The sequence below is a fragment of the Canis aureus genome, chromosome 18 (assembly GCF_053574225.1).
Source record: "Canis aureus isolate CA01 chromosome 18, VMU_Caureus_v.1.0, whole genome shotgun sequence".
NCBI classification, from domain to species: Eukaryota; Metazoa; Chordata; class Mammalia; order Carnivora; family Canidae; genus Canis; species Canis aureus.
Window position 1 is genome coordinate 35,082,038 of NC_135628.1, and position 17,085 is coordinate 35,099,122.

The following is a 17,085-nucleotide window of genomic DNA, read 5'->3' on the forward strand; positions in this document are numbered from 1 at the left end:
TGTGGTAATCTTAAATAACTAAACATAAACAGTTCCCAGCCAGAAAAAACAGAAGTGTTATAAGCAATATGAAATTATAGCATCTTGGAGCTCTGAAAAGCAGTCCAAACAAGTGACTTATCACAGAGCTGATAACTGACAGAGGAAAACTGCAAACCCACGTATCTCAACTCTCAATTCAGTGATTTTTCTTCATGCCAAATCCAAGGTTAATGGTGTAATCCAAGTAGAAATAAATAAAATTATTATGAGAAAGAAAATCTCTTATTCTCACTTGAGTACTTAAATACATTGTAACACTGTAATGCCATCGCTTCTCAGCCTTTTGGCTTAAGATCAAGTGTATAACACTGTAATGCCTAAAGGAAGAATTCTTCCATTTTACCTCAATATCTTAAATTGATACTATATTCTACCAATTGGGTACTCTGTCAGTACAATGACTAACATTATCCATTACCAAAGTAAATTACAGCAAGCTTCTTCTTTGGCATTTAGCACATCAGTAATATTTCCAAAAAAAGAGGAAGAAGAAAGAAGAAAGAGGAAAGAAGAAGGAAAAAGGATGAAGGAAGAAGAAGAAAGAAGAAGGAAGAAGAAGGAAGAAGAAGGAAGAAGAAGGAAGAAGAAGAAGAAGAAGAAGAAGAAGAAGAAGAAGAAGAAGAGAAGAGGAGAGAAGGAAGGAAGGAAGGAAGAAGAAGAAGAAGAAGAAGAAGAAGAAGAGAGAAGGAAGGAAGGAAGGAAGGAAGAAGAAGAAGAAGAAGAAGAAGAAGAAGAAGAGAGAAGGAAGGAAGGAAGGAAGGAAGAAGAAGAAGAAGAAGAATTATTATTATTATTATTATTATTATTATTATCATTATTATTCAAACACAACTTTTCATATACCAAGTCCTCCAACCAGGAAAATACTGACAGTTCTGGGTTTTCTTTCTTTCTTTCTTTCTTTCTTTCTTTCTTTCTTTCTTTCTTTCTTTCTTTCTTTCTTTCTTTCTTTCTTTCTTTCTTTCTTTCTTTCTTTCTTTCTTTCTTTCTTTCTTTCTTTCTTTCTTTCTTTTTTTTCTAGTTTTAATGAAGTGGCAACAACTGTAACTATGACAATTCATGACTGCCTACAATCACAACAGAGAAGATATCTTACACATGGTATCCCTGAATCAGAAGAGGAATGCTAAGAGGAATTAGAAAGAGGGAGAAATGATGCAAAAAGGAGTAACAAAAACATGTTCGGTTCATCTAATAAATCTCAATCATCCAAAGGCTTACCCCATCTTACATATATTAGAAGTATTCATAACTGGATGGTCATTTCATGATATATACTGAGGCTGACACCATTTTAGAAACAAAAATAAATAAAGCAGCAGGGTGAACACAGCATGTAGAAAAAGGAAGAATTTTATTTATCAAACATAGGCTTCAGAACTTAAAAAAGATAGATACATTACCTCGTAGTTCTATATAACTGAGGGTTCAGTTGCAAATTGTGCTTTCTTTTGTAATTATTAAGCTATTAAGAGTAAATGAAAGTTTGAAATTCACTCCAAAACTTGACATATTTCTATTTTTTTCTGTTGTTATTTTGTAAGAATTTTATTTGCCTAAGGAACAAGGACAATCAGAATTACATAGATCACTTGGCTCTTTATCTGTCTATAGTACATTTTCTTGAAAACAGAAGGGGATAAAATATACACAAAGAGCGTAGCATGGTATTACAGACAGTGTATATATGTTAAAAAGGAGTATTTTTAGCAACCACGCATCATTTTAATAGTTTATTCATCTAGAACAAATAATTAAATGTTTCCATAACTTCACTCATTTGGACTAGAAAACATGTAACAAATTTTCATTAATTCTTTAGCACTGGGTTATTTAATTTACAATGAAGTTAGGTGCATGATGATTTTTCCAAGGTTGGAATGATTCATTTGACAAATGAACTAAATTTAAAATTAAAAGACAGTGCCTCAACATATTTGATATCACTAAGATAGGTTTCAACATATTCATTTGTGTACTGTTTCCTCTAAATTTAAAATGGATCTTTTTAATGACAATTAATAAACAAGCTTATATGTGGTTAGAGAAACATAAGGAATGCTTCCTTGTGTAAGTTCTATACAAAAAGAGGAAAATGCTTATTCATGAACAAAATTCCAAATTCAAAGTTAATTAAGACAATTAGGTCAAACTTTGACAATTTCTGCTAAGCTAAAATTCAGATTTATGCTGTGGAAAAAATGCCAACAGCTATGGGGCAGTTATACAAAATCCTTCAATATCATTTATTTTTAATTTTCAACATAAATTATTATATAAAATTCCTAAAAAAATAAGTATATGCTTTCCAATTATAAAACAATATGTTGAAAACAGTCATATATGAAAGCTCATAAAATATTTAGAATAAAATGTTATACATACAAACAAGGTGTGAACAAAGCACCATCTGTTTCTATTGGCTACTGGCATATAACAGATGGAATAGTGATCACCAAAAGTGAGCGTTTTCCTTTCTTGTCATTTGGCTGTAGAGTTTATTTTTATCTAATTTAATTTATATTAACAAGGTTAGAAAAATATGAAGAAGAATAAAATTATGGCCAATTTTTCTTAGCACTATAAATTAAAATAACCACAAGCCTAAAAGTAGAAAATAAATTATACATTTTACATATTAATAAATAAGCATTCCTATAAAACCTTTCTCATGAATAATGGTATATTCAAAATAAGTAAAATTCCAAAGCTCTGCCTATTCTTTGTTCTCCTTATTCCACATTCCAGGGAGTAAATAAAAATGATAGATTTCCAAGGGGCAAAAAGCACAGAAGGAGTCTTTAAACTCTGAATAGGATTATTTGAGCTAAGGATACCTGTAGTAGATCTCTTCCAAGTGAGCCAAAGTGAGTTAAATATTGTCTAGTTCACCACAAAATTTTTTGCCAGGGTTTCTTCTAAGCATCTATAACAAACTGAGGTTATGTAATCTGTTTAGCATAGGTTACCTTGAGTCGAATAACAGACTCAGTAACTCTGATATCTAAAGCCTCCATATGTAATAACCCTTTCTGGGGCACCTGGGTGGCTTAGTCAGTTAGGTGTCTGCCTTCAGCTCAGGTCATGATCCTGAGGTCCCAGGATCAAGTGCTTCATCAGGCTCCCCAGTCAGTGGGGAGTCTGCTTCTACCCTCTGCCCCTTTCCCCACTTGTGCTCCCTCTCAAATAAATAAAATCCTTTAAAAAATAATGTTTTCTTCCCAGAACTGCAATAATTTAATTTAAAAAGTATAAAAATAACAAGTAGGTGAAGAAACAATGCACAGTAACCTTTAGTCATTTCAATAGGGCTGAGTCCAAATGCTTGTTTCCACTAAACTAGCACCAAAAATTATATACACACACAAAACATATTCTAGTTTCTCGAATTCTTAGGACTTAGGTTGTAACTCTGTTAAATAGGCTATTATTTTGGATGTGTAAAATCAATTTAAAAACAAATGCAATGTAAGTAAACTCTAGGATATTTGATTATCTCTCAAATGGAGAATGCCATTTAGAACAGGCTATATTGACTGTACTGTTACATTAGATGTTAAACAATTTAGCCATGTGTTTAAGTCTTTTTTCAAAATAATGATCTATAACAAGCACATCCTGAAAAACAATATGGTTTTACTCAAACTGCTAAAAGGTATTTTGACTTTTTATGGCATTTATTTTTTTAAAAAAAGGAGATCTATAAAACAAAATAAAATGTATGAGATAGGAAAAAAGATATACAACTTCAAAGAGAATAGAAAATGATGGATGTGTGTAAAAGACTATGAGAAGATGGGTCCCAATAAGTCCTTTGGCGCTTGTATAAAAGATGAAAAGTCACTAGATAACATAAAGTGTAAAGAAAACGAAAAGAAAATCTGAAAGCTTTCAAGTTACATTAAAGTCATTAGAAAATATGCCAAAAAAGTACAAACATCAATTTTAAAGTAACTTCAAAAGGGACATAGGTAAGCTTACCTATATTTTCTTCAAAAGTAATTACCTTGCATAAAAGCAAATGTAAAGTCTCCACAGAAAAAATAATGCAGAAAAATATCTAAATAACAAGATACTTACACAAATGTCTCCTGGGCTGTCTTTGAGTAATTCTAGTTTCACCATAGAAATATGATTAATATATAAGGAGAAAAGGACCAATTCGCTTTCTAACAAGAAGGAACTAGAAAAAAGATTCTTCAAAGGACACTAGCTTCAGATGCATAGCCATAGTGAAAGATGGAAAGAACTATGAAATACTAAGTACCTGCTGTGAACCAAACCCTGTAGGAGGTAATAGACATATAGTAGTAAACAGGACAGTTCCTGTCCACTTAGGAGTTCATGTCCATGAGTCTACAGATACCAAACAAATAATTACATGAATAATTATTTATAAATATGATTAAGTGCAACTAAGGAGAAGCTAAAAATAAAATCACATATTACTCATATCTTTCAAAATCTCAACTACAGTCAAAATTATTCTTAAATTTAGGAGTAAGTCAGTTTTAATACCGTTAATAAGGATATAAAACTCAACATTCACCTTAAAGATGAGTATAGAAAAAAATGACTAACAACAACAAAAAACACACATAACTGGCAAGTCTCCAGCAAGAATAGAAAAAAAGAACTCAGACTGGCAAGGGGATGAGAATCAAGGATAGTAGCGAAAGCATTACTAAAATGACTAAATATAGGATCCAAGTAAAATACTGGAATTTTAAGCGAAGGCACTGGTATGTGGGGTAACTATGCTGCTCAGTTATTTTAACAATAAACTGGCTATTAGACTAGGAATGTAAAGAAGGATCCATGACATATTGGGGTCAAAGGAATTGGAACTGGATCATGGTTCTTTCACACACATCTTAAAATTAAAATTAAGTGTTATTTCATATAATGGTTTCTTTTTACCCAGTTTGGAAACTCTTCATAAAATAACCCTCCCTGACAGTCATATAGCTTCAACTATTCCAAAGAATGAGGCAGCATGTTCCATGCTAAAACAATTCTTATTGTTGTCCCAGGTTTACTATCTGAATTTAATCTAGCATTCATGTAACAAAAGTTTAAATATTTAAAAACAAATAGCCAGGTCTCTATTATGTAAAGTATCTCTACCCATTTATTAAACTAACAACATACAAAAAAATTAATTCCAATTGTGATAAAGGCACCAAAGGAAAAAAGTGCTAGGGCACTGATCTTTCATTATTCCTCAGGTTATCCTTCAGGAATTTCATCGTATTATCACATTAGGTTTTGCTTTCTTAGCTCATACAAACTAAAATTAGGGACAAGGGAAATAATAATAGATAATTATTTAAAGCTTTACAACAGATGTGTAATCTCAGTCATTTTTCATTTAAGAGTCTAACTACAAACATCATTTTAGCACTGTTACATGGCACAGATAAATGTGAGGGAAAAGGGACTGGATCATATTTTTTTCTTTTTAAATATAATCAGTCTCATTAGCCAGCAAAGAAATACAAATCAACCATAATGAGATACCATTTCATGCGCACCAGGATCACTAGATCAGAAGAATAGACAATAATAAATATTTGTGATATGCAGAAAAACGTGGGTCTTCATACACTGCTGGTGAGAACAGAAAGTTATATGGCCAGTTTAAAAATCAATCTGGCAGTTTCTCAAATGGCAAAAATAGAGTTATCATAAGGCCCAGCAACTCTACTGCTATGTGTACAATGGAGGTAAGAAAGAACTCATGGTCACACAAAAGCTTATATATATATTCATAGCAGAATCATTTGTAACAACCAAGGGGTGAAAAACAAAAAGAACCCCACAAATGTCCATCAAGTGACAGGTGAATGGATGAATTTTAAAATCTGGTATAGCCATAACATGGAGTATTATACAAAAATCAAAAGAAATAAAGTCCTGATACTGCCATAACATGAATAAATCCTGAAAATATTATGCTAGGTGAAAAAATACAGTCATAAAATGCCACATATCGTATTACTCCATTTATCTTGGATGTCCAAAATTGGCAGAGACATACAGTGACAGAAAGTAGATTACTAGTTGTCTAGGGTTTAAGGTTAGGAGAGTGGAGAATGGAGTCACTGCTAATGGGTACAGGAATTTTGGCGGGAAGAGCTGGGGGTGCACAGCAATGAAAATGTTCTAAAGTTGACTGTGGTAATGGCTGTACAACTCTATGAATTTACTAAAAAACACTAAATTATACAATTTTAAATGAGTGAATTGCACAGTATGTGAATTATATCCCAATAAAGCTGTTATAAAAAAGATCATCAGCCATAAGTTGATTAGGTTAATTTTAATTGTAGCAAACTTTAAAGAATAATGAACTAATTTTCCATCATGGCATAAGGGATTTTTATATTTAACTTATATCTAAATAAAACTAAAATGCCTTTCAAAATTTTTTCAACATCCATCAATGTTGAAAAAACTAATTAAGCACTATAAAATAAAATTCACCTACTGACCCTACATCATTTAATGATACAAAACATTTAAGTATGAATAAACTACTGTACTACTGGAACTTTCCAAAAGTATGGAGGAAGGTGTCATTCATTTCCTACATGCATGGCTTCAAGTAAAAAACATACAGTAATATGAATCATTGTCCCATTTCAGCTTTAAATGTGAAAACCACAAATTAATCTCTATTAGCTTCTATTACAGCTGTAACAAATTATCATAAACTTAATGGCTTAAAAAAAACAAATGCACTATTTTACAGTTCTGACATGGGTGTCAGTGGGTTAAAATTAAGGTGCTGACAGGGCTGTATATCTTTCAGGGGTCTCTAAGGGGAAGAATCAGTTTACTTGTCTTTTCCATCTCCTAAAGGATGCCAACATTCCTTTCTCATGGCCCCATTCTTCCATGTTCCAAGGCATCAATGCTGCATCTTTGTGACCTATGTCTATAGTCACATCTCCTTCTTACTTACAGCCAGGAAAGGTCTTCTTCTTTTAAGTACTTATGTGATTAGACTGGGCACATGGACAACTCTGCTTAATCTTCCCATCTCAAGGTCCATAACTTTAGTCATACCTGCAAAGTTCCTTCTGTTATATATAAACATGTTAGAACATGTTTACAGGTTCTAAGGATTAGTTTACAGACATCTTTGGAGGGCCATTATTCCACTTACCACACTGTGTAAATCACTATCTAGGTAAGAAATAAAACACTACTTTGGGTTAAAATTCAGTAACATAAAGTTATAAGGGAATTCTCTCCTTCCTTATACTGTCAAGGGATTACTCCTCTCCCACTAGACACAGAAGGCCTATTCTCTGGAGAAAAACAACCAGACAAACTCTGGACAATGGATTATCAGGCACAGAGAAGGGAGAAATGATGCAGCAAACAAAAGCCAGAAAATTTGCATGGAATTCTGATTTCTGAACTGTGAGATCTTTAGCCCCCTTCTCCTCACCTATCCAGGAGTCTGGCAGTCAAAATTACACCTACCATTTAGGAGATGAGAGAATACTTCTACTAAATTGATATGGAAAAAGCTACAGATACTGACATTTAAGGTATTCTCAAAGAAAAAGCCCCCAATCATAAAATCATCCCTATAGGGAAAACAGCCCCACATAAACTTAATTACATATATAGATTAGATATAGATATAGATATAGATAGAGATAGAGATAGAGATATATAGATATAGATATACAAAGATCCCCAAGCATCTTAAAGCTTCAACATGAGAGACCAACATAACAGAAATAGGGAACCCAGAGGAAACAAAGACAATGACGGATACAAAAGAAAACAGAATTACAATGAAAATTCCTGAAAATATAAGAAGTTTTTGCCATAATGAAATAAGAACATCTGCTATTAAAAGAAAAAGGAAGGGGAAGCCTGGTTGGCTCAGTAGGTTAAGTGTCTGCCTTGGGCTCCGGTCATGACCTCAGGGTCCTGGAATTGAGCTCCAGATCAGGCTCCTTGCTCAGTGGGGAACCTGCTTCTCCCTCTCCCTTTGCCTGCAGCTCCCCCTGCTTATTCTCTCTCTCTCTGTCAAATAAATAAAATGAAAGTAAAGAAAAGAAAAGTAAAGAAAAAAGTATATACACATCCCCAAAACAGAAATTTAGTAAAACAGTTGGAATATAAAATTGAGAAAATCTCCCAGAAATTAAAAAAAATGAACAATATGATAGAAAGAAAAAAATATTACAGAACTAATCTAGTATCACCAAAATACAATTAATAGAAGTTCCAGAAAAGGAGAACAAAGGATAAAAATTATCAAAGAAATAACAAAAAATAATCTCTCAGAATTAAAAATATGTGAGTTTCTTGACAGCACTCACTAAACTCCTATAAATGAATAAAAGTGTACCACACCAACCAAAGTAGTGAATTGTACCACTGAAACTCAAAAAGAGAAAATACTAAGAGTTTCAAGACAGGAGACAAAATGAGTTATAAGAGCAGAAGCAATAGTGACAGCCAGGAGTCAAATAGTGCTTTTTTAAAAAAAGTAATATTTTATACATAGCCATAGTATTAATGAGCATTAAAAATTAATTTTCAGACATGTAAGATCTCAAAAATTTACCTCTCACTAACTTTTACTAAGTAAGTCATTGAAGAAGTTCCCCCATCAAGATACAGGCCTAAATGAAAAAAAAAAAAAAAAAAAAAAGCCAACTTTAAATGCAAGCAGCAAAAAATTCCACCTATGAAAGCTTAAAGAAAGTCCCATGATGATGATGAAGCAAAATCCAAGAATGACCAAAAAAAAAAAAACAATTTAGATTAAAACTGGAGGAAAATGGGCTCCGGACAAAATACTTCAGAAATTATTTGACATGGCTGACTCTGTGTGTGTGTGTGTGTGTGTGTGTGTGTGTGTGTATAGCACTGGGTGTTATGCTATATGTTGGCAAATTGAACCCAATTAAAATGTATATATATATACATTTACAAAAAAGTTGAATGTTGTAAGAAGAGTTGCTCTTAAACTCAAGGAACCCAAAAAATTGAAAAATAATGATGGCCAAAAAAGTCATTTTTAAAACTCTATTTATGCCTTCCTTTAAAAATAAACTGGATCAGTGAGAATCCTTAAAATTTACTAAGTGGGATAGTCTCACTGTATGGTTTCTTCAGCATCTGCCTCATCCTTGCCCACTCAGCTTTATAACAGTAACATAGTAAAAAGTATTCATAAAGTGAGAAAGCATGTTTCTATTCTTGTTAAGCAATATTTTATCTTTGCGAAGTTACTATCATAAAGAAGTCAGTATGAAATTGGCTAAGTAAAACAATCAAATGTCACTTTGAAAAGTGAACAAAAGGACAATTTCAAAGAAACAAAATTTTGGAAACAAGTCAATGTACAGTATACACATCTGGTAGCCTATTTGCTGAAAAGTGTCTCCTACATAACATTTTTTTCAGAATAACAATAAAAATAAAGTTAACTGCCAGAAAAGCGAAAAAAAAAGGTTATCAACAAATATGGTCTTTAAAAAAAAATTTATTACATGTCATGAAGCCTAATCACAAAGAATTACTGTCTCTAGATTCTTTTAATATCAATGTATGTACTTTAACCCTCTAATTAATAGTGTTAAGGATAAAATAATAAATGCAAATGTGAATTTAGATGAGACTTTTAGTTCTAGAAAAGACTGCAGATTATTTAATTTATTTTATAAATGAGGATACTGAGTACAAACAAAGTAAAGTACTTACCCAGTTCTGCATAATGGGTTATTGGCAGAGTGTGAATTACAATTCAAATCTACCATGTGGAAATATCAGAGAGGGAGACAGAACATGAGAGACTCCTAACTCTGGGAAACGAACAAGGGGTGGTAGAAAGGGAGGTGGGCGGAGGGTGGGGGTGACTGGGTGACGCGCACTGAGGGGGGGCACTTGATGGGATGAGCACTGGGTGTTATGCTATATGTTGGCAAATTGAACCCAATTAAAAAAAAAAAATCTACCATGTGCTAGTCCAGGTACTTCCACCACACACTATGCTATTTTAGAGATTTTGATGCCATCTAAAACTCTCAAGAAGTTTATTTTGTACCATCTTCTACTTTTTAAATGGAATAATGCTACAAAGAAAATGTCCTAGAGAGGAAAATATCATTATATTTTAATGGATACTGTCTAAAGGATAATTATAAGTCATATCCATAAACAAGATGATTCTAATTGAGTAAACAGAAAAGTTAAAAAAATAAAACTCTTACCATCAATTAATACAGTAATCATCAGAATTTCCTTAGCACAGAAAAAAATTTAAAAGAAGTGAGCTGTGTTAAAGAACTATTTGCACCTATTTATCTGAAAAAATCAAATGGCTGAAATATCAAGTGGTTTTCTGCTGAAAATGTGCTAATACTCATTAATTATTACTAACTTAATTCTTAAGTTAGTAATGCAAGAAGCTGTTGCCGGCAAGGTGCTATTATGTTGGGGCGCCCAAGTGGCTCAGTCAGTTAGGTGTCTGCCTTTGGCTCAGGATCCTCACTCAGCGGGAAATCTCCCTTTCCCTCTGCCATACCCCTACTGCTCAAGCTCTCTCTCTCTCTCTCTCTCAAATAAATAAAGTCTGTTTAAAAAAAAAAAAAAGATGCTTATTATAGAAACAAGCTGTAAGAAAGACAGCTATAGGTATTATGATACTAAATTTTTACACTAAATTTTATGCTGAAGGATCCAATGCTTTTCCAAGTGTCTAGCTTGCTTACTTTAAAAATTTCAACTTATTAACACCAAAATCTAGGGCAAAGGAAAATGAAGATTTTCTTAGCTAGCAGAATACTTTTCTACTAGTAATAGTCAACTTGTAGTCTTTGTTGCTCACCTCCATCTTCTGTCTCTCTTCTTCCATTTCACAACTATCATGTTACCAGATAAAGCAACTTAACCACCTCTCATATGAACAATGTATTTTCTCATTAAATTACATTTAATTGAGGGCCATATTTTTATCACTAGAGTTCCTTAAGGGCATAGAACATGTCTTCATTTTGGTGTTCTATTAAGGGTCTATTGCCCAGCGCCTTACATTATTAGTTGCTCAATAGATATATGTTGAAAAAAATTAACCTGGTAATGGAATCACAAGTAAAGACTAGAGAATATGGATTCCCACACAGCCAATCTTTTTTTTTTTTTTTTTTTGCTTAACACAGGGAACTATTAAACTCAAAAGTAAATATGACTAAAGCACTCACAAAAAAAGATAATTACTTATCATTTTTATAGTTGTAAAGAGAACACAACATAAATTCATGTTTCTATCCATTATAAACACAGTTTATCTTCAAATACTGTCTTCCCTTTACTGACTCTAAAGGTTTACCGAAGAGGACAACATAAAGCTAAAGATCAAATCACTGAGGCTAAGAACTATGTTACATGAATCAGAAGTCACATACAATCTACCTTCTAAGAGATGTGAGATAAAGCTGAAAACGAACAAAATAAGTGTAGAATTACTGGGATCTCAAAGGTGTGGAAAAAAACTATTAATTCTTAAAACTAGAATATTATAAAAATCATCCAATGTATGATGTGATACTAGATGGTGATGCATCACAGATCAATAAAACACCAACCTACAAGATCAATGAGATTACAAAGCTGTTTTGGCTCAATGTCAAAGAAACAACCTGGAAAGATAGAAGAAAAAAGATACTATCTGAAACTAGGGGAAAGGAGGTACTGTAATAAAAATCTATTGCTGAAAGATTAAAACCGCAAACATTTAAAGAAGTTCAAGAAAAAATAATTTTTTTACCTAATATTGTTATCAAAGAAAAATACTATATATGAAGTAGGACCATTTTACACTTAAAATTGGGCTAGGTATATAAATTAAAATTCATTGTCCTATAAGATTTTCAGGTAGGAGAAGAAAAACAATTCCCCCAGTGCAAAAGAAGCTGAATTATATTATGATAAATGAGATACCAATCCCAAAGACTAAATATTTTCATTCCTATAGTAAGTGAAAATGTATTAAAAAATTATTCCCAATTATTATTACTGGCTATCAATACAGAAGTGAAAACTATTAGTTCTCTCCAGTGTGTAATTATTTAGACATGTGAAAGTCACTATTTTATAAAGTATTAACTTATATCCTGAATGTATAGATCCAAAGCCTAGGCTCAACTACTAAAAAATAAATTGCATTAAAGAAGACTTCTGACATTGGCTATGGATAGTACCAATTGTAGGAATTCTACAGAAAAGAAATGCTTAATGTAATTTAAATAGAAGGTGCTCTCTGCCAAAATCTCTGAGAAAAGCTTCTGAATGGCTTCTACAAAGACAGAGGAACAGAGGAAGAAAGTCACAGAGTTATGGAGGCCAACATTATCCTCTATTACAAGAAGCTTTTTTTTTTAAGATCCTCTACTTCATCCATGTTACTTTCTTTTACTTAATTAAAAAAAAAAAAGAGAGAGAGAGAGAGAGAGGGAAAAAAGGAGAGGAAAAAACCTGCAACTCATTCATAAATAAATGGCAAACATCGTAAGGGCTCAGCTGGATATTCAGAAACTTAGAAAAGTAGTTAACCCTCTCTCTTATTTTAAACACTGCTGAGTTTGTAAAAAGCTCAGGTTCACCTTCTTTAGCCAACACCGAGATTATTCTTTTTGGTATTTTACAATTCTTTAAGTCACTGCCTGTATTTTATTGTCAGTAATTCATTTAACCATTTTAACAAGAACTTATTGCAAGCTTTGCAAAATTCTCAGAGCTGGAGAATATGGATGAAATAGTATTACAGTCGTCAAAGAAAAAAGAAAAGGAAGGGATAAGGAGTCTAGAAATGTTATTTCTTAGACTACCTGCCAAGTACTAGTACATTAGGCACTTTTTAAAACTGCATTTGGTTACTATCCTAGATTGTCCGTGGTTAATCTGAAACACACCTCCATCAACACCACCACCACCTTACTTATGCTGTTTAAGGCTGGAAACCACATTTCCCAAAGCCCTCCCTCTCACCTTCTGTCTATGGTTCCATGTCAATAATCTCAGATTTGACACATTTAAGTGAAGGCCATTTTACTCAGGAGGTCATGGGAGTCAGATGCTTATTAGTTTTTTTACATGCTGCAGCCTTCTAGACCTTTCCATTAGCTCCCACTTTATGGTCCTGGCAGGCTTTGCAGACATCCCCCACAAATTCTCATTTTTCCACCCACTCAACAGTGTTCTTCAGGCTGAGAGCTTCACTGTCAAATTCTCTGACCTGTTGTTAGCTCCTACCAACCTACTCAGTGCTTCAGGATAGAAATTTCACTGACACTTTCTCTGATGTTCAGCAGAACCCTCTGACACATGGTGAGAGTTTTCTTGACATCTACAGACCCAGCTAGCTATACCAACAGTGGCATAAGTCTCTAATTCTCCACAGAATAAATTCCATTTTCCTGACCAAACTGTCAGCCACTAAGCTGCTAAAAGCATGAGGACCCTGTGATTCTGGCCCAGGGACAAATGCCAGGAATAATCAAGGTGATCTTGCCTGGAAAGGCAGCATAATGAAGTACTTGAAAGAATGGCCTCAGAAGCTACCTTAGTTTGATTCCTGGCTCTATGCCCTTAGAAGCTGTATGTCCTTAGGCAAGTTACTTATATGCTTTGCCTCAGTTTCTCAACTATAAAATGGCAATGACATTAGTAACTACCTCATAGCATAGTAATGACAATTAATATAAAATACAAAGTACATAATAGATAATGGTTAAGTAAAAATATATTTTTCAATTCTTTTTCTTCTTTAGACTTAGTCTTCCTATTTGTGCCCAGTAATAAAACAGAAAATATGGTTACTGAGACACTGAAATACTGAAGATGGGATATTTGTGAATCAATCTCAGATGATATTACAAAGTTATTTTCCTGGAGCAGGAAACAATATGTGAAGGATTTTCTAAAACCAAATCATTCTTCTTTTACTTATAAATACTTTAATATTTCCATGTTTCTTGAACTATGCCCATATTACTTTTCCATGACTCATTGATTACTTTTTTCTTATTTTTTGTTTGACAGATACATCAAAAGAAATGTCAGGTAATCAAAGTTCAAAATATGTACCCTTATAATAAAGATAGATTCAAGGCAAGTGAATTGGGCTGCAGAAGGGTAATTTTGGGAGGAAAGTCAAAGGAGACCTCATACTTTTGAATTTCTTATGACAAAAAAGTATTCACGTATTACTTTCATAGTTAAAACCTAACTTAAAAGTAATTCCAACATGCAGAATAAATTTTTTTAAATGATGGTAAGCTAACAATTAAATATGAGATAACATGAAAATATGAATCCGAGAGAAATCTCCATGTTTGTACAGGAGGAATATTTTCTGAAAATACAGTATTTTCATTCTTTCAAACTTAAAAATAGCTATTTCACACATTATTTTTAAACACCAGATATTTAGTGCTATCATTTTTTTCAAGTAACTTTTCTGGCTAATCTTTTATCATCTTTGGGTAGAAAAAAATTAGAAAAGTAACACTGGGACTACTTATTTTGAAAAGCATCTATATCTTATTGGATTTACTGTCTCAAAATATGCTGTATTTGTTCAGATTTCTATAAATCCTTATTAAGGAAATCAGAGTAGAGTAAAATGAAAAATGACTTTCCCCAATATCTAAAAAATAAAAATGTAGTACGGTTTGCTGAAGTGTTCTATTTCCCAATGCACTCTCTGGCCTATGATAAATGGAAACTGCCTGTCAGCAGGAAAAAGTGGATGCCATTCTTCTAATAGCAGCCATATTTGGCACAAAGGCAGTAGAGCACAAAATTTGAGTCTATGGCCCCATCTCTCTTAACACTGATCAAACCAAACGAACAAATCAAAAAGATATTTGCTGCTTAATCAGAAAAGCTGAGATGCAATAAGCCAAATGTTTTAGGTAGATTTGGAGTAACTGGTTAGGAAACAAAAACCACTATTTACTTCTCCATCCTCATTGCCAATACCAAAGCCTATGCTCTTTTTTTTCTATACCAAGTTTCACAGTATTCACAGTTTAGAGGGAAAAAAAACAAACCAACATAGAACAGTAAAATAAACATATACTGGTGGCTAATATACACATTTACTGTGAGTGTATAGATTTGCTGTTTGTACTTTTTTTTTAATATCAATTTCCTCAAGGTAGAATAACCTTCAAACATTTATATTCACTTCTACACTATTGTACTGTGACTGAAAGGAATGACACGATGCTCTTGTACAAGCTTGGGGTGGGGGAAACACATCGCACTCAATTGAAAGTGCAAAGAAAAGGAGTGTTGAATCATACTTGATGTGAACAAACTCGGTATACAAATTAGTAAGTGGATATATGCCTGTCTTACCATAGATAACAAAGACACACAAACCTTCTGGTATCACATTCCCGACTATGCTACCTAAAAACAAAATGTTTTACAACTCCATTTGTACCTCAACTAAATCTTTTCTACAGACCTTAAAAAACAAACAAAACAATAAAAGCCCACAATTTCTTAATTCGGGCTGAGTTTATGTCCTATTCTGCTTGCTACCTATAAGATTATAGTTTACTCAAGCTTTGTGTGTCTGTTTCATTTTGAGTAAAACGAATGTCATAATAGCCAAATACTAACTTATTTTTTAAAAGGGGGAGTAGGTTGGAGAATTAGTACAGTGTCTGGCATATGATGAGTCTTCAAAAAATGTTAGGTATTATTACTATTAAACAATCTTAGATAAAGGTAGACTAATCCCTTACGTCCTCTTCTGACTTAATCCTTTGAAGAAAGTAATGAAGTAAGATATCCAATGATCAAATAGTAGGAAAAAAGACAAAATAATAGAATGGTTGGGTTTATTAGCAATATGGATAAACAGAAGTTAAATTAACAGTAGCAACATACCAAGATTTACTCAAATATTCCAACATGGAAATCCTTTCCTTCCTCCTTTACTACCATCATGATGTTACATAAAGATATAAAGTATAAAACTGAGAAAGTAATAGCAGTGGGAAGAAAATCTGTTCAATAAAAATGGGACTTCAATCTATGGCAGCCATGATCATTTTATATTTTTGATGGTTCTTAGGCAACTCTACAGAGACAGTTCTTAAAAAAAAAAAAAAAAAAAAAAGATTAAAGTGCTATACACTTAATCATAAAGTCTGAATTTTCAAAAATACAATTATTCTAACAATATCAATTCGCATATCTCACAAAATAAATTTTTGAAACAAGAAAAAAAATCATTTTTACTGGCATGAAACAGCCCAAACTATTTTTCTAAAAATTGTGCTAGTACTATAACCTAAAGGAACTTAAAGTTAATAGAAATGGATAGAAAGTTGTCAGACCATTTATCATTTTAACAGTTTTATTAAGTGAAATATTATTTTGAAATGAGAAATAAAAGCTTAGGATATATGTCACGAATTCCCTATGTGACAAAGGTAAATTTTCTTTAAAATTCTGATACAGCAATATGACTATTGTGAAATGAAGTACACTTTGATCAATAATGGCAGGAAAAATAAAAACTGAGAAAAGCAAGAATTATTTTAAGAAACTTAAGAATAGAATATTCCAAAATGTATGTACTAAAATAAAAAGTATAAGTAGGAATATACTAGGAACAACAATTAAAAAATTAAACAAAGGGAGATATAAATCAGTTATTTATTGTGAAAGATACTTGGTTATACAAATGAGTTGGCAGTTAGGTACCTGGATTCCCATAATTAACAGTATTCTAAGAAAAGAAAGTAGACCACCTCATTTTTAACCATGCTAATATTTTAAAATGTTAATACCACTCTGAAACAGAAATGATAAGATAAAAAATTAAGGTAACCATAAGAACTCAGCCTAAATGATAAGATCAAGATCAAGATGATTCAATCACTCTCTTCTGCATCTCTCATTCTTACATTCCTCGATCAGGTACCTGACCAATTGAACATGCTCATCAAAGGTTTTCTGAATTGCTGTATGGATTCATGGGGGAAA

At 32.6% G+C, this 17,085-nt stretch overlaps 1 protein-coding gene across 12 annotated transcripts in view; it reads right to left on the reverse strand.

Moving 5' to 3' along the window:
* Positions 1-17,085, reverse strand: part of PHF14 (PHD finger protein 14) — a 232,999-nt gene that overhangs the window by 129,652 nt on the left and 86,262 nt on the right. The window contains exon 15 of one of the 12 annotated variants that reach the window (XM_077856751.1): positions 1,560-1,598. The exons of the other annotated variants lie outside the window; for them this stretch is intronic. Within the exon in view, the coding sequence (XP_077712877.1) occupies positions 1,575-1,598 (24 nt within the window). The 3' untranslated portion in view covers positions 1,560-1,574. Of the gene's footprint in view, positions 1-1,559; positions 1,599-17,085 lie in introns of those variants that run through there. 12 annotated transcript variants of the gene reach the window in all.